This window comes from Scleropages formosus, chromosome 6, assembly GCF_900964775.1.
Source record: "Scleropages formosus chromosome 6, fSclFor1.1, whole genome shotgun sequence".
Lineage (NCBI taxonomy): Eukaryota > Metazoa > Chordata > Actinopteri > Osteoglossiformes > Osteoglossidae > Scleropages > Scleropages formosus.
Genome location: NC_041811.1, coordinates 18,176,974 through 18,200,788, shown reverse-complemented (window position 1 = coordinate 18,200,788; position 23,815 = coordinate 18,176,974). Strand labels below are relative to the sequence as shown.

The following is a 23,815-nucleotide window of genomic DNA, read 5'->3' as shown; positions in this document are numbered from 1 at the left end:
AGAGCAAGCTGTGATGTGCATCTTGTACAATTTTTCTAATAAATTTTTTGCAAAGTAACTAACCTTGCAAAAACCTTGCAGTGACCCTCCATAAAAAATTCACAAAGGATGATTATTGCCACATCTGTTTGTATGCCTTTGGGCCAGCTGAGTATTACTCAGTGATGGATTTTTAGACAGAGGGAATGAATAATCCTTCCAAGGGTTTTGATCTATTTTCTTTCTGTTTTCTTCCCAGTGAAGATTGAGCAGAATTAAGGATGCAAATATGGTGTGGAGGATGACATCTGGCTGGGATTTTACCTTGTGTTGCTCTTGGATCTTTACTTTCAGAGCACTCTTACAGTGAGGAATTCACGGATTTAGTTCCTTAACTGTGACTTTAATAAGCTTACACAACATGATTACTGGAATTTATTAATTACATTGCAGAAAAATCTTTACTGAAGTTCTTTTTTCAAGTATTTTCCAATTCACTGCCTCTGCCCACTCACAGACACAGACACATGCCTCATTTCTATACTGCTGGTGTTAGCTGTTTCCTCAAGAAGGTTTCCCATCTAACTACACACCAAACCAGGTTAACTTTAATTTCAACCCAATTGAAAGTGTGTATGAAATGAGACATCTATATTTCTAATTGTAGTGGTTGAGTTGGGAAATACAAAGAGCACTGGAACTGCTTGTAGAGAGTCTTCTGTTAGGGTACACTGTGATAAAAAGTATATAGCTGGATTACAGGCGTATTAAAGGTATGATCCCAACAGCTAGTCAGATATCAGTGGCTTATTGAACGTTGTATATTTTCAGTTAAAAGGTCTTCATCTTGGCTGCTGTATTAAAAACTACTGTACTGAAGGCCTTACCACAATGCACATCCCAGTTCAGAGACTCGTTCTGATACTTTTGTTTAAAACACATTCTTCTGTGTAGTGAGGCCATTTTTATGGTAATCCTTTTGAGGCTGTCACAAAATACAAGAAATATTTTTCTAATGAAAGACCCATCGGGAACAAATTTGTGTGTGGAGCAAAGTGCATCCCATCCAGTTAAATAACAAAAACAGGGCTTGATTTCTCCTGTGGGATTTGGAACTAGAGCCCAGAATGCCTATGATTTTTATTGAGACTGCTTTTCAAATCCACTATGTGCGTCACTGAAAAACAAATCTGTTAAACACAATTTGGGGATGAATTAAATAAGCAAATAAATGGAAAGTAATTAAATTCAGTACAATGGAAAAGAAGTGTTCAGGAACTCGTGGAGTTTTTCACATCAGTTCTGAATGTAGGTTGTATTCCATTACAAACATCTTTGTACTTTATTTTTAACCAGAGGTTCTTTACCTGGGACCCATGGTCGAACTAAATACAAAGCTGTAAATATGACATAGTTCATTTTTTCAGTGTGTTAAGACAAAACAATTTCTGCTGTAGTTTTTGCTTAGCCTGATCTACGATATGCTAATTTGTGCTATCATTTATAATTACAGCCACAGTTGTCATGGAAACTTTCCAAAAGTTGGCTAAAAACTCTGAGCGTATCTACTCAGAATGCATCACAAAGGAGAACATCAGTAATTATAACAGAGGCACAATTTCATATGCACAGCATTGGGTTTTGACATTTGTAGTATTTTGAATTTGCTCCTTGTATTTTCCCTCTGGCAGCAAAAAATCCATAAAACACACATTTCAGACACACTTTGCCCACATAGGCGTTTGCTGGAAATTGCTATAGTGTGAGTCTGTAAATTATACACCTTCCATAGTGTATCAGCAAATTCTGCACTCTTTTGTGTCACAGAAATAGAGCCCCTTGACAAAGGACTCACCATGGCTAAGAATTTTTTTTTTGCAGCTAGCAGTCTTAAGTTCAGTCATGCCCTTGTAATGCTCCTGAATGTTTTAATTTCTTACCATTTAAGACAACTTAATTTCCTTATAAAAATAAGAATAATCACATTAAATAAACTTCCATTGTCTTAGACTGGGGGTGCGGTGGCGCAGTGGGTTGGACCGCAGTCCTGCTCTCCGGTGGGTCTGGGGTTCAAGTCCCGCTTGGGGTGCCTTGCGGTGGACTGGCGTCCCGTCCTGGGTGTGTCCCCTTCCCCCTCTGGCCTTACGCCCTGTGTTACCGGGTGGGCTCTGGTTCCCCTGTGACCCCGTATGGGACAAGCGGTTCTGAAAATGTGTGTGTGTGTGTGTGTGTGTGTGTCTTAGACTGATAATATTCTTATTAGGTCAGGGCACTGCTTCCAAATTTCCTGGAATGGAGCCACAGTTAGATAAAAATGACATCTTTGTTAATAGGAACAACTATAAAACAGAATGTGACAGAAGAAGGAGGCAGGACCAGAAGTTGTCAGATGACACAGTTATTGTTGGGTGTATCAAGGATGGGTAGGAGCATGAGTTCAGGGACCTGGCGAAGGACATTACTGAGTGGTGCGAAAGGAACCAGCTGTAGCTCAACATTGGAATGAGCAAAGAGATAATGTGGGCTTCAGGTGGTTCAGTTATTTGGGGGTTCCTGATAAGGAATGAAGGAGGGGTGGTGGAGGTAGAGGCCACATATACTTAGGGTTGCACCTGGATAACAGGGTGGAATGGACATCCAATACTAAGGCCCTGTACCAGAAAGGACAGAGTTGCCTCTACTTTCTGAGGAGGCTAAGGTCCTTTGGAGTATGCAGGACTCTGTTGGAAATGTTAGACCAGTCAATTGATGCCGGCGAAGTTTTTCAATCAAATGCTGGCCCTGTACATTGCCACAGTTAATCAGGAAGGCTTGCTCCATTCTGGGAATGAGGCTGACGTGCCTGGCAGATGTCTCATGGAAAAAGGTCCCAAGTAAACTCTGGCCCACCGCAGGCAGTGATTCCCATCCTCTGAAGGTAAACTTGGTCTAACACACAAACACTTTCAAGCAACCAGCTGCTCCAGCTGTGGTTCTCCAAGGATTGCTACTAGCAGACTTCAGACTTGACAGGGAGTCCTCACACTCTTGGGGGGTGACCTCTTAATGACTGAATGGTGCTGAGCAGCATGGTGTCATCTCAATACTCCTTGCACCACCTCAATTCACTCAGTCAACTGTTGTGTAAATATTGTATGCTCCCTTATTTATTAACCTGACATTCATTTACCAAACTTATCAGTTTATCTGTTTCTTCACTTTATACACATTACATTTATTCATTTAGAAGGTGGTTTTCTCCAAAGCGATGTACATCGCATAGAAAATCCAATGTGTGCATTACATTAGCAGAAAGAGAGACTGATTCCTAAGTGCAGTCAGTTTCCTTCCACCATATGAACCAATATTCATCAGGAGTAGCTGCATAAAACTTTATCTGAATATCCACGATTCCAAACCACCTTCCTAGTAATAATTTTTTTTGAGATATATATATATATATATATAAACATTTATGTTATATATGTATGCCATTTGGATATGTATATTGTATATTTTATGTTCCTGCAGCTGATTACAATTTCTCCCTGGCATTAATATATTTTCATTCATTCATTCATTCAAAAACATTTGATTTTGGGAAACAAGATTAATACATTATTTTACTCACATCTTGAGAACAAGGATTGGTTTTTTAATAAGCTTAAAGATATAACAATTTTTATCCTGTTTATTTTTGAATTGTTTGTTGTCCAAAGTAACATACTCACAGTTCAGCACTTTTACCCATGAGTCATATAAAGCTGGAAGTACCTGCTGAACCCTTGAACAACATGCATCTTCTGTAACTGTCATTCAAGGGAACAACAGTTCTTACACTCTTTGGTGTCCCCCACTTCCTGATTTTCAGGATATTTTACTTTATGAGATGCTCTTCTGAACACCCATGCATCTTTTAATGAGGTCTCATATGCTATCATAATACACTAGGATCCAAGAAGATCACTTTGTATTGACACAGTGTGTCACGTAGTGTATGGCAGGAGAACTGTTTCTGAGTGGAGATTTTTATTATAATACTGTAAGTCGCTATGGAAAAAAGCATCAAATCTAGATGTAAACTGAGACAATAAGAAACAGCCTTTTGTACAAGCCTTTTTGGTTGGAGGATATAATTTAAACAGTTTACCACAAGATCACTGATAGCTGTTAACATAACATTGAACCCACTCATGATACAAGACTCAGAAAGCCCTGTCCAGTTTTGTGGTTTAAAGAAATGTCTTCAGCTTTCACTAGTGTAGCATGTCAAAGAGAGAAAAAAGAACTGATGTCTCTCTGCTGAAACCTCTGCCAAGCCTCCAGTGAGAAGGAACATGAAGGAACAATGCTCCTTTTGCTAATGCCTCCCTAGGGTAACTCCGAGAAAAAACACAACGATGATAACTCAGAGAAAAAAAAAACCACTGATATTTCCTAAAGCCATACATATCAAATTCTGTGCAGAGCAGAAATGTGCCCTTTTTGTCAAGATTCCCCAAAAGCAGAGCAATACACAGTCTGAATGCTTTTCTTAAGCTATGCTTGCATTGCTATCCATACTGACTGCTCAATTACTTAAATTACTACCAGAAACAGGCAAACAATACCATTACCAAAAATAGGACAATCCAATGGAAATAAACAGTATCTAATATTGTGAGAGTTATTATAATGAACAATGCCTCCCCTTGTTACAGCCATCTTTATGTAAACTGTAACACAGGAAGTGAGGTAATATGTTGTTTTGTAAATGTTTAATGCATAAATTGTACTTTTGCTGAGATGTACGTCGCTTTGGACAAAAGCATCTGCTAAATGAATAAATGTAAATGTAAATGTAAATGTTGGTGAAACTCAGAACTCAACATGTCATTTTTACAAATGGTTTTGCAGATGGGCACTCAGTGGACTTTCAACATCCATAACTGCTGGCTCAAGTATTCAAGCAACTTCATTGTATATTCAACTGTATCTTCTCATAATACAGAGCTGCAAATATCCACAAAAAGTTTTATGGTATGTCCTCCCATAATATCCTTTCAATTCACATGCTTTTCTAATACAATTTAGCATATTTTGTTCATGAATAACGCAACTTGTGAAATCATGTCGATATCACACACACACACACACACACACACACACACACACACACACACACACACACACACACACATTTTCAGAACCGCTTGTCCCTTATGGGGTCACGGGGAACCGGAGCCTACCCGGCAACACAGGGCGTAAGGCCAGAGGGGGAAGGGGACACACCCAGGACGGGACGCCAGTCCGCCGCAAGGCACCCCAAGTGGGACTCGAACCCCAGACCCACCGGACAGCAGGACTGCGGTCCAACCCACTGCGCCACCGCACCCCCTATGTCGATATCAAATATTTGATATTGATGTGTGAAATCATGTCAATGTCACATAACAGATATTATAACAATATCAAATACTCATCTGCTTCTAAGTTTATTCCTAGGTAAATAACTTTTATTTTGATTAACTCAGATGATGGCTTAACCAGAGCTATGTTGTTTGACTCACCATAACAAGCGATTTGGACATGAAGTAACTGGTGAATTGCTTTCAATTTTAATATACTACAATATGCTCACAGCTCCACAGACAGCAGTTAGGAGCGCTGATGTTGTTGAGGACTTGAGTGAGTAACATCCAAAATAAATATATGCAACAAAGTTGATTTAAAATCCACCCATGGGTGAACACCTGAGTAACTGGGCCACTCAAAATCGTTAGCAATCACTGTTAACTGTCAAAAATGTCAAAGTATTGTTGTGACAGCTGTGCTGCTTGGAAATCATTCTGCATTCAGGAGGGGCAGTTCACCATCTTCGCAACACAGATTCATACACTGAGACCATAAATATGGCTCACAACAATTTTGATGATGCAACATTATCTGAGAGAAACTGCAACACTCGTCATTGTTGCAGAGGTGTAAGATTTTGCTTGTGCAATATCTCACTTTATATCACACATAAATAATACATTGCTGTCCTCCACAGTAATTATACTTTTCTGACACATGGTAGTGAATATGGTTTGTAATAAATCATGCAAAAACACTGTCAAGCTATGCATTTATCGGATTTGAGAAGGTTTATATATTCACAAAATTTTGTAGGTATAGCAGTGAATGTGAATGTATAAGCTGGTACCAGTTCTGGCACACTCCTTTTGGGTCACGGAACCAGACCATGGGCAAGGGCTTATTTTGTACTGAGTAGCAAGACCAAGTACAAACTACTAAGTTTTCTATTAGTGAAGATAAGGAAAACATCTTTGATGCCTGAAATCTGTGAGAGTGAGCACACGTTTCATAGCAGGACCTGAATTCCTGTGTTTCCCATTCAGCACAATAGCTGCTGGCAATGACCTTCCATCGTGACATGAGATATCTTCAGGATGTATTGTAGTTGTCTTTTCAGTCGACCTTGGAAAGCCTTGTAAAACATGAATAGATCGTGGTTATTATAACAATTTAACAAGGGTCTAAATTTATTTTTAAGTTTTGAAAATTTTGAAATAATCTGTTCTGCAGAAACTCAGTATAGCAAATGTTACCTTCTCTTTCGTTGTTGTTGAACACTGGGATTTGAATTACTGTCCTTCTTGAGACAGAAAAAAAAAAACTGATGCATTTAATTTAAAACCATCTGGCAATAAATCACCACTCGCAGCATAAAAATTATAAATGTGGTTTATGTCATAAAAATGGGATTGTAGAGAATAACTGTTAAGTTTGAAGAAAAATCTTCTCGATCTGCATGAATCACGCTAATTCCAAGAAAGACAATGAAAGCTATGATGATGTATTCGTATCCAGCTGGAAGAAATCTAACAGATACCCCCCACCATAAATGTGCCTTGAGATCCTCAAATGGCACTGTGAAGAAATAGTTCCTTCTGAATAACTGAATTTTCAACAAAGTCACACCGCAGTGGCTTTCTCCACTTTTTCGCACATTGCTTATTTCCAACTACCTTTTAACGTGTAATGTGTACACCCGTGCATATTACATACACACATTAGAATGCAATTATAGCCACATAAACCATAATGTTGCCACTTATTGCAACATGAGCTATCTATATGGCAACTGGAGTGCCAGAAATGCACATGTATTTGTTCTTCAGCTGGTATTATCAGGTTTAACCTACAATTGACCAATTTACATATTTATACATTTGGATCCCGTTCACTGTATCATTTCAAGGTAATTAACTTGATCAAGGTACTGCAGCAGGAGGGGGGATCTCAATGCGGTCTGGCAGCACTAACCACTACGCCACCTGCTGTAAAACATTTTCCCTCCGGGGTTTTTATAGGGAGGGAGGTTTGAGCCCGGTATGGTACCTGTGGGTAACTGTTCACAGGCGCTCGTGCAGCTCATTATCTCGGCTCTGCGCCGAATTTTGACCTCCAGTGCGGGCAGAGATGTGGGTCCGAGGGCGCAGGCTGAGCTGTGAGCGCCGCCTGAAGCTCCGCGCATCTGTCAGGTCCGCCGGCGCCGCCTGCGCCGGTGTGACACTTTCCTCCGGCGCTATCGTCACAAGCGCGCACATTAGAAAGGTTAGCCTATGGTAACTAAGGCCTTATCGATAGATCTTTTTGCACAGGTTTTTTTTTTTTTTTTTTTTTTTTCTTTCCCCCCTGTATTAAATGCGCTGTATAAAAGGGGCGTCGTGCGCGCCGGATCGCCGCTTCGTGCGTCGGGCGCAGTCATGGCTCTCGCAGCTCCCGTGTGTCTCCTCCTGCTCAGCCTGCGCGCTCTCGGGGGGGAGAGCCGCTACCTCGAGGTAAGACCAAGAGCCGGCCGCGCGCGGAGACTCCTTCCTCGCGCGCTTGTTCTCGCGGCGCTCGCACCCGCCGTGTGTATCAAAGCTCAGCGTTTCGTCCTCGCGCAGCAGTTTTCAGTTCTAAAAATGACATGTGTTGTTCATGATCGGCAACTTTTTGCTTTCCAGTCTCTCTCCGGTCTCCCAGCTGCCAGGCTGCTGATCATGCCCTGGCCGGTACCGGCTTCACTGCGATAATTTCGCGTTTTCTGCCTCCCCAGGAACACGATATTACTCCAGAGGGACTGTTTTCTCTCCTCAATTCGGAGCTCAAAAGAGAATTGTCGGAACAGTTTGTGTACCGTCGATCTCTGCGTGAGTAGTTGTTCCACATGATTTTTGTACAGTTTCCATCGCATCGGCATGGTCATGGTGTAATAATTATCAGATGCTTTTACATTAAAAAAAAAAAAAAAACAATTAAAGACAATTAATCATGAGTGATTTACTCATCGAATCTAAAGCAATGGAAGACTGCAGCGTCTGTACATTGTTTCTTTTCTTTTTTTTTTTGTTTTACTATGAATTGCCCAGTTCCATTTTTAATCATAATAATGTTACTGAAAGGGTGAAGAAGAAAAGTTGCATGTCAATAAATCAACCCTCTTGAACGAAGTTGTACCAAAATACTGTTTTATATAAATTACAGTAGGTTTATTTTGTGCATTATACAGATATAATATTATAAATAGGATATATAATGTTTAATACAGTTCTTTAGAATAATTCATTATCAATAATTAATTTATGGAATTAGCTGCCTATATGTTGACATCTGCTAAAACCATTATGGAATTTTTTTTTCATATTACATTTGCCAGTTTAAAAGCCAATTAACTATGTGACCAATCTGTACACACTCTGATATTGCTTTAGTTACTGCAATATAAAAATGAACCAGAGTTGACATATACACTTTTAACCAGTTCTCTCGCAATAGCCTTGGATGTGTGGAGTCCTACATGCAGTGTGCAAGTTCTTATATTTCAGCACTGAGACCTAAGTAAGCACTGTGCTTCTGGAAGTGTGTGACAAGTAGAGATCCCTTTCATATGTGTGTCACGTGTGTTCGTTCTGTGCCAGGGCACGTGATGAGACTGCCGTCTGTCCGCTGTTTCAGGGTGTCTGGACATGCTGGTTATGGAGGGTCAATTCACCTTCACTGCCGACCGCCCGCAGCTCAACTGCGCAGCCTTCTTCATAGGTGAGCCCAATGAGGTCATCAGCATCGAGTACAACGCTGTGAACATCGACTGTGCAGGAGGGGATTTCATAAAGGTAATCCTCCCCCTGTTCGCAATCACTGTTTCTCGCAGATCTCTAGAGACATGCCCGCCTCGCTTGCCCCACCACGACCTGCTACTGTAGCTCCTTAATCCCAGTCTAGGAAAGATCACCTGGCTATGAGGGTAATCCCTCACCAAACCTCCTGGCTTCAGCACCCTGTTTATAAGTAAATAGCTGTTTTTCTATTTCCATCACAGCTGAGACAGAGCAATACTAACATGGAACCTAAATTATGTCTTATATGCAGTGCAGTCTATATTTTGTTAGAGTTCCAAAGCTCTGAAGTCACTGCCCTCCTGTAAATTCCTGTCTTGGTGCTTCCCCCATGCAGATGTTTGATGGCTGGGTATTGAAAGGGGAGAAGTTCCCGAGCTCTCAGGACCACCCTTTCCCTCTCTATGAGCGATACGTGGACTACTGCGAGACGGGCTCGACCCGCAGAATTGTACGCTCCTCACAGAATGTGGCCATGATCTTCTTCCGCATACACGGTGCCGGGAGTGGATTCACCATCACTGTGACGAAGCTCATCAACCCTTTCCGTGAGTATGGCCAATTAAACCGCCATGGGATGAATGGGACCTGTGTATACCACAAAGATAAGTAGGTGAATTCAGGGGCAATTAAACACCTCATGTGCTTAACAACTAAAGCTTAAAGGAAGCAAATGTATTGGCCTCCAATGAGTGTTCAAATCTAGTTCAGTTCTTTTCAGAACACGGCTATTTATGTGTTGTTTGTTACTTTTACCTTGAGAATTTCTGAAACATGAGAGCCTTTTTTCCCTCTCTCTTTCTCTCCTATATTTTCTCTCATTTGTGTTTGAATGCCTCATTTGCGAGCATTCATTTTTCAGGGTATATTTTACTACCAGTCTTTCTCATTTTGTTGTGGGAAATCACATTTAGCCAGAACTCTCAGAATCTCAGAAGTGTTGTGTACCTCTGTAACAGCCACATTGCTTCACAATGCCATTACTTGCTGAAACATTGGTAACAACGCATGATCAAGCATGATTACAGCCTTTAAAGGTTAGGTAAAAAAAATCACTTTACAGCAGATTATGTCAAATTGTACTGTACAGGCACATGAAACTGAAACGTTTTTCAGAGCAATCGGGGGCTGGTCATTGCATGTACACAAGGTTAGAATGTTGAAAGATCAGCTGGAAAAAATGCATGAAAATGGTGTCATGGTGTAATACATCGTGCGTCGTCAGAGTTTGCAGCAGATAGGAGTGTATGCATGTACTCTGGCATCATAACAAAAACCTATGACTCAGGCAATTGAGAGGAAAATGAAATGCTTATTTTGGTAGACCTAAGCCAATGGTTTGTGTGCATCTATGAATGGTAACATGAAAATTAGCCTGCATCCCTGTCTTCCTTCTAGCCTGCAATGTGATCTCTCAGTCTCCTGAAGGGAGCTTCACAATGGTCATCCCTCAGCAACACAAGAACTGTAGCTTTTCCATCATATATCCAGTTGAGATCCAGATAGGAGAGCTCAGCTTGGGACACTTAAATGACTTCCCTTTAAAGGTGAGCATGAGTCCCCTAAGTCTGGTTAAGGCATTAAATATTGCTTTGGTACAGTGCAAAGTAAGAAGGAGCAGTTTTTTTTGTCTGTCAGAAAAAAGGGGTAAAGGGGTGCTGATTCTTACATACCATCCAAGTTACTGTTGAACAGATTCTATTTTTATTAAGATCCTAAAAAATACCCACTTCTGTATAGGCTGAGCTGTGCTATAAAGTTTCTGGAAAAAAATGTGAATTCACTAAGGGCCTTACTTTGATTAATTAAAAAAAATTGATTAGATTTAAAAACCTTAAATATGCTCAAAGAAATAGACCTTCATAATATATTGCTTTATTGTAAGATGATTTACACTAAATATTCACACTTTCTAGTGATTTTGACATTGTTTTAGTGGCATTGCACTGACAAATCATTGATTTATACTGTAAGGGTTTATACAGCTAAAATTGGTTGATAAAAAAGTTTATATGTTTATCTGTTACATCAAGAAGAATGAAGGACAACATTTTTGGCAAATTAATTAATCAATATAGTCAAAAACATAGATGGAAAAATTGCATTGACTTCACATGAAGTAGTTGTGCAGGTTTAAGGAAACTAAACCAGCTGATTACACTCTAGTTTAAGTTACAATGATCTAGATTTTGTGTTCTGCGTGGAAATTATTTTAAGTAAAACCTTCATACCTGCTCTCTTTCTTTTCAGAGGTCAGTCTCAGGGTGTGCAGGAGCAGGAGACTTTGTGGAACTTCTTGGGGGCAATGGTGTTGACACCTCAAAGATGTTTCCGATGGCCGACCTTTGTTACTCCTTCAATGGTCCTGGTGAGTTCCAGTGAGCATGTGTATAGCACCAGTTTTGAAGGGGGCACCCATAGCACGTAAAAACACTGAGGTTAATTCTCCTCCATTATCCTTTTGCCTTTTTTCATAATTGCCCTAGGGTGGAAGTTAGGAAGGTAGAAGTTTGCAGTCTGCATAATCAAATGAATTACTTAGTATCATATTTTATTTCTACTTTTCACCAAACATTTAAATCCACGAAGTAGTTTCTGTCTGAATAACTTGATAATTCACTCAAAGACAAGTGTGCAGATAGTAACAAAAATCTAATGTAGCATTTAAACAGAAATCATCAATGCTGTACAACAATACTGATTTGTACACATTTTTATCTTTCGCATTTTCCTTAAGTTGCTACCAAGCTTCAGCATAGAACGAATCACCTTGCCAGTTGTGCCTGCATGTGGGTAGCCAATTAACCCGTGCAATCTGTTTCCTGTTTTAAAATATAAATTTTTAATTTAGAACTTATTGGTTCGATTTTAGAGTTCACAAATGGTAACAGAGATTCCGACCACTGCTATTGTTTGTAATTTCAGTTTAATGAGGCACCAGGAGCTTTACCTTGGCTGTATTTTATGTCCTCTAGGGCTTTAAGTCTCTATTTGTCTTTGTCTTCCTTCAGCCCAGATGAAGATTGGTTGTGACAACACTGTGGTGAGAATGGTTTCCAGTGGAAAATTCATCAATCGTGTAACTTTTCAATATCGACTGCTGCACCGTCATGAACTGGAGAAGCTCAAAGGGAACAATGTGGAGGACTTCTGCTTCATGGAATGAGTTCTTTCCTCTGATTCACCAGTGAGGATTTCCTGAACAAATAGTCACGTGACTGAAGTGGGGATTCCGGGTGTCGTGATTGTTTCATGTAAATTACTTTCAGAATCTTATTTATTCATTGGCTCAGATTAATGTTCTTATTTTCCTGACTTTTGTTTTTGTGCTGTGTAAATGAAATGTTTACTAATGTAGATTCAATAAAAAAAAAATTTTGTTTTTGTCTGCACTACTAATACATTATTTGCCATTCTGTTTTTACTATACATATATAAATAGTTTTTATTACAAAACAACTACATAATCTCTTTAAAATGCATTATTTCAGGAAATTATTATTTCTATTTATTTTTGATAGTGTAGTGTTGACTGAATCATATGAGAAGCAGGGGTGAAGTCCCATTGAAGCTGAGAAGCATTTGTTCAATGAAGTGTGTAAAAATATGTTAATTGTTTACCTCGGAATTTATTTGTATCAACCGTCTTTTTAATAAAATTGAACTGCATGACAGTGATTTCTCTGTAGCTCATAATTACTGAAAGTGGTTGTTCAGGATAATTAGAAAACTAACTTGATGCCACATTGGACTTTAAAAGGAGAGATGTTTTACTTCATTTTTACATTCAGTCATTTAATATTCATCATTGGTTGACTGGTAATTTTGTGTAATTTATCACAGTTGAGCAGTTTTCTGTTTAGAAGTATAAGAATATGTTTTTATTCTCTTTGAAAGAGAAAATGTTTAATGCCTGACAGTATCTCAAAATATAGCATTGCATCTACATAGAAATATTTTAGAAAAAAATTATTTTTATGCGCATTACAATTTTTTAAGATTCCATTTTATTTTGCATTAGAACTGAATAGAATAGTCTTAATGTTTGTAATGACCACACATGCGATTTAAATTAATAACAAGCTTACAAAGTAGACGACAAAAGGAAAGACAACAACCTCAGAGCAATATATTGGGCATGAGTAGCAGTCGCCCCATTAATAAAGCATTACTGGATAGTGTTAAGGAGACCAGCAAAATCAATTTCAAGAGACCCTTTTAGCATATTTTTTTCCAGGCACATGTGTGTCATGTAAGCAGTTTTTCTGTGGTCTGTTGCATCTAACAAGAGGGAAACACTTTCATTGATGCTGTCATTTGGTAATAAACTAGAAAAGTTGAGAGTTTCACTAGTAGCAAAGTGTACTATTCTAATAACAAGCAAACCGCTAACTCAAGCAACAACTTAGCATTTATCCTTACTACATATGTGCCATATTCCTTTAATGTCATTTTCCCTTAAACTTGTTGCTACTGTCTTGGTGTTGAACATAATTTTCAGCACTGAGGTTCAACTAAAAATGTGTACAGTTCAACAAGTTTCTACTGTAAAATTTCACAAGATGTATTGTATATACCAACAGCCATTTTAATCAATGATTGAAAAAAACGGAACTTGCCCAATTTTTCGCTAGCTATTAGACAGAAAGTACATGGGTTTGATCACTGTTTGGCTGAACACTACTAGAAGACTTGAAGCTACATCTGATTAAAGGTCAAGTACACATTATCACAGTAAGCTCAAAGAGAGCCCTACAGAGGTGCACGTGTCCCTACTATTTGGATTGCCTTGTCACTCATCTTTCAACTGAAATTGCTACCATGCTGAGCCACGGAGAGACCACCTGAGCGGAGGTAATCATGTCGTACAAAGTCATCATTAATTGATTGGTTTGGAATGACAGGTTTGCCTGCACCGTGGAACTGAATTTCACCCGTCAATCAGAAAGTTCAAGCATTTTTCTACAAAATTTTATCTGCAACTTATAAAATGGGAGGACCTCTCCTGAAGGAAAAGAATTAAAAATGAAAAAGTAGGCCTGTTTTACATAAATGCCAGAAACCATAACAAGAAGATGGATGCATTCATGATCTGCTGTTATTCTGTTTTCCCTAAAATACCACAGTTCATAGCTGTGCAGTATGTGAGAGGTGTAACTGTTTTAATTTGGTGCAGAATAGTGAGAAATACATCAAAATAGAAATATAATGAAATCCCATCAGTTCCACATTTAATCTGACATAGCCTGAATATGCTGTATGCACTCCTGGACCTGAATCCCGTGATGCATCCATAGCTACGCTATGCTCTCTTCAAACAATTAAGAGAGAAAAAGTACAAAGAATTTCTGAAACTCATGCTTTGTTGATACTTAAAGGATTCTTGAAACCAAATTTCATCCAATACCACATGCAGTAGTTTCCTAAATGAAAGAAATGTGATTGTTGCTCTCTGTGAAAACTGAATAGCTCACTAATAGGATTAGTTCAGAGCTCGTGGTACACTCATGCATGTTCGTACCGACATCTCGTAACCGTTGTTTCATTTTAATCTTCCCCTTGAAATAATGTTCCCACAAATTCAATTACTTTGATACAATTAAGTGAAAACCCTTCTTTTGCCAATATGTTGAATTTTCATGTAATTGTAAATTCAGTAATGTACAGAAAGTTTTTTCTTCTATTTTTCATTTGTGACGAGAAATGGATTGGAGTATAGTCATGACCAACAAGCTACTTCTCGGTGCTATTTAAACAGGCCAATGTTCAGGAGTCAAGAAAAAAAAATTGCCAGAGGGTTGTAAGCTTTGGCCAATATCCAGCCAAAAGTGTGTGCTGATTCCAATTAGTGTTGCAATTTCCTGGCCCCCCTCAAGGCCTAATGGGTTTCTTCAAAATGTCATGCTCCCTTGTGCAGAAAAAATGCCGTGGACTATCGGCAAACTGGTCAAATGCGTATGGTAATACAAACAACTGCAAGTTTCAAGAGACTCAGTTACATTACAGTTTTCCATTTCACATATGCTTTTCTCCACACTGATGCACAGCTTAGGGAAAACAAAAGTGTATTTCACAACTGATGAAGAGCTGACAGACACAGAATTAACAAAGCAGTTTATTTTTTCTGAAACCACTGCACAGGGTGAAGATAGTTCCCTTCCATCAAACTTCACAGAAACTGTTTTTAAGATGCTTCATAATGAGCCAAATTGCTTTATGCCTTACTGTTAGTTAAGTTGTAAATCAGTATCATCCTCCCTATAAAAAGGTAATGCAATGGCAGGGCACTCTGACAGCTAGGAAAAGTAGAAAACATCAGCTTTTTCCCCTTATTGATGTCTCATTCCACTACAGAGGAGTCATGGCTGGACAGAGCAGCTCTTATGTTGTAGATAGAAATAGCAGATCACACAGTGTGAAATGGTGTAAAAGGAAACATTATTTATGGCCACAAAGGACAAAACGTAATCAGTTCTGGATGACTAGTTCAGGCAGCAGTAGTCAGCTCTCAATGGCCACAGTACGATTCTTGGTGGACAACGCTGTGCTCTCCCAAGGAGATGATAAGACCCTCAGCTGAAATGGCTTTAGAGGCAGACATTCGGAGGTACAATCTGTCCACAGACCAGAAGAGTCCTTGTGGACTCAGGGTCATGCAAAGTGGAGGTTTCCATCTGTGTGGCCAGAGCCAGGAATCAAAGACTGACCCAAAGAATAATCAATATTCCTCGAACTTGGTCCTGTAAAAAAGTGGTACTATTAACATCACATGGATTAGCTATTCTTAGCATTAAACTGAGAGCAGATAATAACCTAACAGCCTAATTCGCATAAGGGAGAGTGAAATAACAGACGCAATTATTTGTCTGGCTAAATCCAAAATGAATGAGGCAATAAAGTAAATGTGATGACTCAAAGCAGCTTTATTTTGCGAGCGGCTGTGTATGGAAGCCTTAGTCACCACTCCAACGCAACCATTTAACTATAGTTTTTGCCTTTGTTTTTTCTTTCTTTTATTTTTTGGCTAACCTCTGATCTAACCGTGCACTGTTATGTTCTTTTAAAGACCACCTCTTCAGTTTACTGGATTTCTAATTGTAATGCAACTAGTACACCTCTGTGTGACATCAACTCCTGGCTCCTATGTGCACTCCAGTTCTGGAAGATGTTTCATGGAGGACCATTTTATTTGTTTGAAATCTGCATGGTGTTTCTTACTGTAAATAACAACACTCTCAAATTTAGTAATTCACCATTCATATCTTTGCAGTCTAAATTACATTTACATTTACATTTATTTACCTAGCAGACGTAGAGGGCGCCTTGGTTTGGGCCCGGTCCTGCTCTCTGGTGGGTCTGGGGTTCGAGTCCCTCTTGGGGTGCCTTGCGACAGATTGGCGTCCCCTCCCCCTCCAGCCTTATGCCCTGTGTTACCGGGTTAGGTTCCGGCTCCCTGCGACCCCGTATAGGACAAGCGGTTCAGACTGTGTGTGGTCTTTTAGTCTCTAATGTCAATACATAAATGATAGGCATTACACAAAACATAAGTGACCTACATTTTTAAAATGACATCAGCCCTATCTCTTGTTAGTAGAGCTACTGACATGCTCTGTATCTCAAGGGGCAAACAGTCAGCTTAAAGAAAACTATGTCTAATTGGTATGCATACACACATTTTCTGAACTGCTTGTCCCATATGGGGTCGCAGGGAACCGGAGCCTAACCCGGCAACTCAGGGCGTAAGGCTGGAAGGGGAGGGGACATACCCAGGACCGGACGCCAGTCCATCCCAGGGCACCCCAAGCAGGACTTGAACCCCAGACCCACTGGAGAGCAGGACCTGATCCAACCCACTGCGCCACCGCACCCCCTTCTAATTAGTATACACAATTATTTAAATATTTCAATAACACATTCACAGTTTGGTGCCATTACAACGTACACTGTGGAAGGTTATTCATTTCATATTGGTAACCAGTGGAGCCCACAACTCAGGAGTTATAAGGAACGAGCACTACCTGCTGTGCCACTACACCACCCTTGTAGAAAACCAGCACAGTACAGTAAAAATATGTGGTCTTTACTAACTGTACCTTCTCCCATAGGCTTAATAGGTTAATTGCTGTGTGGTCATGCCCAAGCATGTTTCTACAACTCAGGCCAAAGTCTTTAGCTGCACCTTGGTTTCCAGGTAGTTACCAAAGAGCAAGAGGATGCTTCTGAAATGTGCCAAATGTAGGTTGGATTCTCTGTACATCAATGGAGAAAAACAGATATACCGATGCACTTTAATGGGCACAAATCCCACACACTGAAGAAGAACCAAAAATGACTACACTGTCAATAAAACTCAGATATCCCATGCTGATCTCAGCCCAGGGGAGCATTGCATCATTTACCTCTGGTCGCTGTGTATCATTTGTTTTGTGAATGCCTTGTGACAAGATGCCCCAGAAATGATTGTCAGATCTCTAACAGGAAATATATTTCCATTAAAAATATTACTGTAGGTTATACCACCCAGCTACTAGAAACAATCTGATGATAGGACATGCTATGCATTAGATAGAGTAAAAATTTATTTTGTATTTAATATATATATATATATATATATGTATGGGACAAGCGGTTCTGAAAATGTGTGTGTGTGTATATATATATATATATATATATATATATATATACCATAACAACAGCATAGAATGTTTTTAAGCATACCACATAAAATATTTTTAAGGTGATGAACAAATTTCCATATTTGGACATCTTTCCAAATGCTATTCCACTCCTATTATAATGGATAAACCTTTATACAGCTACTTGTGTGATTAACTGACATTCAGAATCACATGTCTGCATCTAAGTTTCTCTTTCTGTTGATGTAATGCACAAATTGTATTTTTCTGTGAGATGTATGTCGCTTTGGAGAAAAGAATCTACTAAATGAATAAATGCAAATGTAAATATATTCCATTAAAATTATATAGGATTACGTGTTTCCATTTACAGAGAAATAAGTTTTCTCACACAAAAGGAAGAAAAGAAAAATTAATTGAATCATGATTGTCTTTGATGAGTGGTGTAGCTTTTCAGCTGAAATTAATAAAATTTGTAATGGAAGTGTCACATCAGGTGAAATGTCCTTTTCTTGTTTACAATTGCTATAATAACACTGCTAATGTGACAGCAGGTGTATTCACCATTCTACCTTGTGATGTGCTGGCTTCCTGTCTAGCATGTACCCCTCCAAATCTAGAGGCTTGTGCTTCTAGGATAATCTCTGGACCACTATGACCTTGACTTAAACAGCTGGGTTTCTTCATATACAAACATCGTCAGAAGCTGCTTCTCCCGAGTGGGGTTGCGGCAAGCCGGAACCTAACCCGGCAATGAAGGGCACAAGGCTGGAGGGGGAGGGGACACACCTCAGACGGGACGCCAGTCCGTCGCAAGGCACCCTAAGCAGGACTTGAACCCCAGACCCACCAGAGAGCAGGCCCTGGCCAAACCCACTGCGCCACCACACCCCCCTTCTTCATACAGAATATGTCCAAAATGCAACGTGGAGTCTGAGATCAGTTCTGAACCACTGATGATTGTGTAAGTCAATCCATCCATAAAGGGTCATAGCACTCAGAAAGGGTATCAAAAGTGAGGTGGGCCATTTTTCATGGAGATTTGCATACTTCTGCAGAGCTGAATGACTTTAAGGATTATAACTGAGGAGACTCCTATCCAGTATGGTGCACATGGTAAAGTCCTTTCATTTACCTGTAAATGTTGATATGAATTGGTCCACATTTCATTATACAGTTTGTATTTCAAGCAGGGGGGGATGCGGTGGCGCAGTGGGTTGGACCGCAGTCCTGCTCTTTGGCGGGTCTGGGGTTCGAGTCCCGCTTGGGGTGCCTTGCGACGGACTGGCGTCCCGTCCTGGGTGTATCCCCTTCCCCCTCCGGCCTTACGCCCTGTGTTGCCGGGTAGGCTCCGGTTTCCCGTGACCCCGTGAGGGGCAAGCGGTTCTGAAAATGTGTGTGTGTGTGTGTGTGTGTGTGTGTATTTCAAGCAGCAAAGACTTTTCTCCAAGGTGATGTACAACACAGAGTAAACAAAAGTACATTTCACCAACAATCAGAGAGATACAGATGCAGACATGGAGTTCTTGAAGTACTGAACATTAGCCAAGATCCACCATTTTACCTGCATATATTACACAAGTGGCTAGTACATATGCTAGAATGGACAGAGAATACAATATTATATTTATTATTTATTTTTAATCAGATAATGTAGAGCAAGTTTATGGAACAGATTGAGGATCAAGAAAGAAGTGGGCCCAAAGGGAAAAGAGTGAAAGTCTTTGAGACCTTTCTTAAATATGGAAAGGGATTCAGCAGCTGTGAGGGAGAGAGGGAGCATATTTCAATACATTATAGTCAAAACCTTCGGGTTTTTGATTTTGGACAACTTGTGCGTGGAAGCATCAAGTGTCCAAAGGCGGAGTTCTCCAGGTTGGGGTGTAGTGAGTGATCAGGTCCTGCAGGTATTAGTGACCTTATCTATTGATGATTTTGTAGACCATAACCAGTGACTTCAATTAGATACAAGTAGCCATTGGAAGCCAATGAAGAGACATGAGGGGGTGCGATAAAAACACTTTGGTAAGTAAAACACAACTTGTGCAGCAGCATTCTCTATCAGCTGGAGAGGTTTTATGACAGAGCCTGGAAGGCCAGACTGGAGAGAGTTGCAGTAGTCCAGGCAGAATATCACCATGGGCCTGGACCAAGTTGTGCAGTTTGTTGTGATATAAGGGTGGATCCTCTGGATGTTGTATAGGATGTTTCTGAAGGACTGGACTGTGGCTTCAGCATGTTGAGAGAAAGACAGACTTGAGTCGATTGTTATTCCCACTCTTAGGTGATGAGATATGTGAAATAAGCGAGTTGTCCAGATTCATACATAGCTCTCAACAGGAAGACGGACCAGCAGGGAAGTGAAGGATCTCAGTTTTAGAGAGGCTGAGTTTTAAGTGATGATCAGACATCCAGGCACAAATGTCCAAGAGGCAAGCGGTGATGTGTAAAGAAACATCTGTAGTTCTTGTAATGTCTTGTAACCTACAACCAGAGTCTTCAGCTTGATATGGGAAGTTCCAGGAAGCCAGTGGAAACAGATGAGGAGGGTAGATATATGGGGACACTTTAGAAGGTCAAACAAAATTGATGAAGTGGTGTTCTGTATCAGCTGGTGAGCCTTGATGCCTGGAAGAACTAACGGGGGGGTTGAACTAGCCCACGTGGGATATTACCATGATCTGAACCAGAAGCTGTGTAAAGATTATTGTGAAATAAGATTGGATCCTGCTAATGTTATGCAGAACATATCTGCAAAACTAGGTTACAGCTGCAATGTGTTTGAGAAGCAGAAACACATTGCAGAAGAAGCATAAATTTCAGCAAATTGTTACTTTCAGGTTCATGAGTGATGAAGCAGATGAAATGAGCAAAATGTCAATTTTGATAGAGCGTTCCCAACAGGTGGAGGTGCTGGGGGGTAAAGGATCTTGATTTTTGAGAGGCTGAGTGATCGTTGGTAATCGGTCATTCATGGAGAGTTGTCCTAAAGGCAGGCTATGACACTAGAAGATATGTCTATAGCTGCAGGAAGATAAACAAAGACCTGGGCGTCATTAACAAAGCAGTGAAAGGAAAACCCAACGGGCAACGACAGAGACAAGGAAAGAGGTGTATATGGAAAAGAGTAAGGGGCCCAACAGAACACTGTGACTGAACGGAAGACGGAACTGTTCCAAGCCAGTTAGAAAAATCTCCTTGATAGGTTAAGACTCACTCACTCTCATTTCCGTGGTATTCCTTCGATTCTAAGCTTCCAAAGAGAGAACGGCAGGGACCAGGTTTTGACAATGTCAAATGCTGCAGAGGTCGAGTGGAATGAGGATGAAGGAAAAGAAGGCAGCTATAGCTGACTAGAGAGCTAGTGACACTGCAAGGAAGACAGTCTTGATGGGGTGGCCAATAATGAATCCAGACTGATAATCGAGAGATTATTCTGTGTGAGGAATACAGACAAAACATATTACTGATTGGATATTCTGGAGTTTTTCAGAGAAACTGAGAAAAGAAATTGGTCTGTACTTCTGGACTGATTTTGGGTAATGAGATGGTTTCTTTAACAGTGGTGAGATGTGGGCAGTTTTGAAGGTAGATGGGAAGCAACTAGAGAAGAGTGAGGGATTAATGAGAGGATGGAAAAAAAACAAATTTTCTGGGAAATTACCTGTAAGGGAAGAGAAGAGAGGGGATCACGGGTTCAAGAGGTTGCTCTGTGTGAGTGCAGAAGGTTGGAGATTTCACCTTCTGATATGGGTTGAAATGTAGGGACTGAGGTTGTGCTGGAAGTCCCTGGAGAATGCCAACAATTTGTTGGTGATGAAACTGACATTGTCTCTAAAGAATAAGGCAAAGTCATCAACAGTGATGGTGTGGAAGAGAAGGAGGGGATAGGATAGAAGAGAAAGTGGTGAAAACCCTGTTGGGGTTATTAGCTGCTCACTGCAGTTTTTTTCCAGAAGAAAATGTTTTTTTTCTGGGGAAACAACAGAGTTAAAGGACAGAAGAAACTCCATATGAATAACTAAGTCTGTGAAATGTTTAGATTTCTGCCATTTTCATTCAGTAACACACAGTTTGGTTCTGGATGGGACATTAAGAGGTCAAAGAATTGTACAAGACAAAATGTGTGAAAGGTGAGAGATGTAGGTTGTAAAGAAGTCAAAAGGCCCAGGGACAAATAAAAAAAAAGATGGAGGTTGCCTTTGCAGTGAAAACATTTGGGTCTGCAGTAATGGTGATAATGCTTGATCTGCTTAGCACAAACAACTTTGATGTCAAACAATTTTGGTTGATGTAATCAATATAGTTGACTTCTTGGTTATTCAGGATCTCCATTATAATATAACTTAGCCGTACAAATGTATATGGTTGTCACGTTCGATCTTGCTTTACAGCTTGTTGGATGAGTGATAAACTGATGATAATCTCAATTTAATAGTTTACCAAACACCTCCTAAAATAGAGTTGGGGAAATTAAAGTACGCTTCCAGTTCAGCACAGCTTCTGTGTTCCCTCAGGTATAACTACCTCTATGTTTGTCTGTCATCACTCACGTTTTACATTTATTCATTTATCTTGTGCTTTTCTCAAGAGCGACTTACAATGTTATTTTACTTACAATTATTCACCCATTTTATACAGCTGGGTAATTTTACTGGAGCAACGGTATACACCTTGCTCATGGGTACTACAGCTGGAGGTAAGATTCAGACTGCGACCTTTAGGGTCAAAGGCAGCAATGCTAACCACTACGTTACTGGCTGCCCGGTCTTTACACACTTTTATCATTGTTCGGAAACCAGGAAACGCAGAAAACAGCAACCAAATTTTACATCTGCTAGACATTAAAAACTTAAAAAATGGTTCAGAATAAAACCTAAATAGTTTTTACCCAGTCTCTGTGCATTCTGGCCTTTCAGTGATGGAGATTTTGCATATTCAAAATATCCTACCAGACTTTATTTTATTTCACAGCTCCTGTAGTCAGCATCTAATATCAGAAGTTACTGGTCTGTTAACTTGGGCATGACTGGGATGCATCTAATTTTCAGAAATCCAACCTAAGTTGTGGATGACAGCTAAAATGAGTCCAAGGGTTTGGCCCCAGCTCAACTAGTTTTTAGTTCCTCAAGCAATTATAACAATGATTGAAAATTCCGAGTTTGCTGTCCCCATTCATTCGTCGGTTTGTGTGCTATCTTTCTACAAGTACACATTTTCAAACACCAGTCTGCAGGGACAAAACCACAGAAACATTTGTATCACAACAGTCATACCCACAGATATACGTATAGAATGAATGCGTAATGAAAATTCCAGTTTATAAGGAGTTTCATACCTTTACTTACAAGACATTTCATAGTGTTCACACACACTTTCAGAACTGCTAGTCCCAGACAGGGTCACGGAGCCTACCCGGCAACACAGGGCGAAAGGCCAGGGGACACACCTAGGACAGGATGCCAGTCCGCCACAAGGCACCCCAAGCGGGACTCGAACCCCAGACCCACCCGAGAGCAGGACCCGGTCCAACCCACCGCGCCACCGCGCCACCGTCTCATAGAGCTCATGAGAACTGAATCTAGATTTTGCATGAGATATTAACATTATATTCATACATTTATTTGGGTGAGGGTTGTTTCCCACAAAGCACCTTGCAATGATTATTAACTAGTATACAGCTGACATTGTTATGCAAATGTAACACACGCACACATGAACACACAATCACATGATCAGCCAATACAGTAATATAAATTCACATGCATTGTTTTCATTAATTAAGGGGGTGTGGTGGCACAGTGGGTTGGGCCACGGTTCTGCTCTCCGGTGGGACTGGGGTTCAAGTCCCGCTTGGGGTGCCTTGCAATGGACTGGCATCCCATCCTGGGTGTGTCCCCTCCCCCTCCAGCCTTACGCCCTGTTTTACCGAGTAGGCTCCCGTGACCCCATATGGGACAAGCGGTTCTGAAAATGTGTGTGTGTGTGTTTTCATTAATTTCTTTTTCTTCACTGTTCTGTTTTGCCTTTCACATTACAGATTAAAAAGAATACATAAACGCTGAATAATATATG

At 40.2% G+C, this 23,815-nt stretch overlaps 1 protein-coding gene across 1 annotated transcript; it reads left to right on the top strand.

Annotated features, from left to right (window-relative positions):
• The first annotated feature begins 7,644 nt into the window (after positions 1-7,644).
• On the top strand, positions 7,645-12,769 carry crhbp (corticotropin releasing hormone binding protein). The gene is made up of 7 exons (XM_029253039.1): positions 7,645-7,784; positions 8,045-8,138; positions 8,944-9,101; positions 9,442-9,652; positions 10,503-10,651; positions 11,355-11,472; positions 12,116-12,769. Exons 1-7 carry the CDS (start codon positions 7,710-7,712, stop codon positions 12,268-12,270), a joined length of 960 nt encoding a protein of 319 aa, XP_029108872.1. The 5' UTR covers positions 7,645-7,709; the 3' UTR covers positions 12,271-12,769.
• The last annotated feature ends 11,046 nt before the right edge of the window (positions 12,770-23,815 follow it).

What these genes read in the sequence shown, in the direction of transcription:
- crhbp (XM_029253039.1), top strand. Translation starts at nt 7,710, where the DNA reads ATGGCTCTCGCAGCTCCCGTGTGTCTCCTCCTGCTCAGCCTGCGCGCT. An exon ending in GGGAGAGCCGCTACCTCGAG is followed by an intron (nt 7,785 to 8,044) that starts GTAAGACCAAGA and finishes CTGCCTCCCCAG; the next exon opens with GAACACGATATTACTCCAGA. An exon ending in TAAATGACTTCCCTTTAAAG is followed by an intron (nt 10,652 to 11,354) that starts GTGAGCATGAGT and finishes CTTTCTTTTCAG; the next exon opens with AGGTCAGTCTCAGGGTGTGC.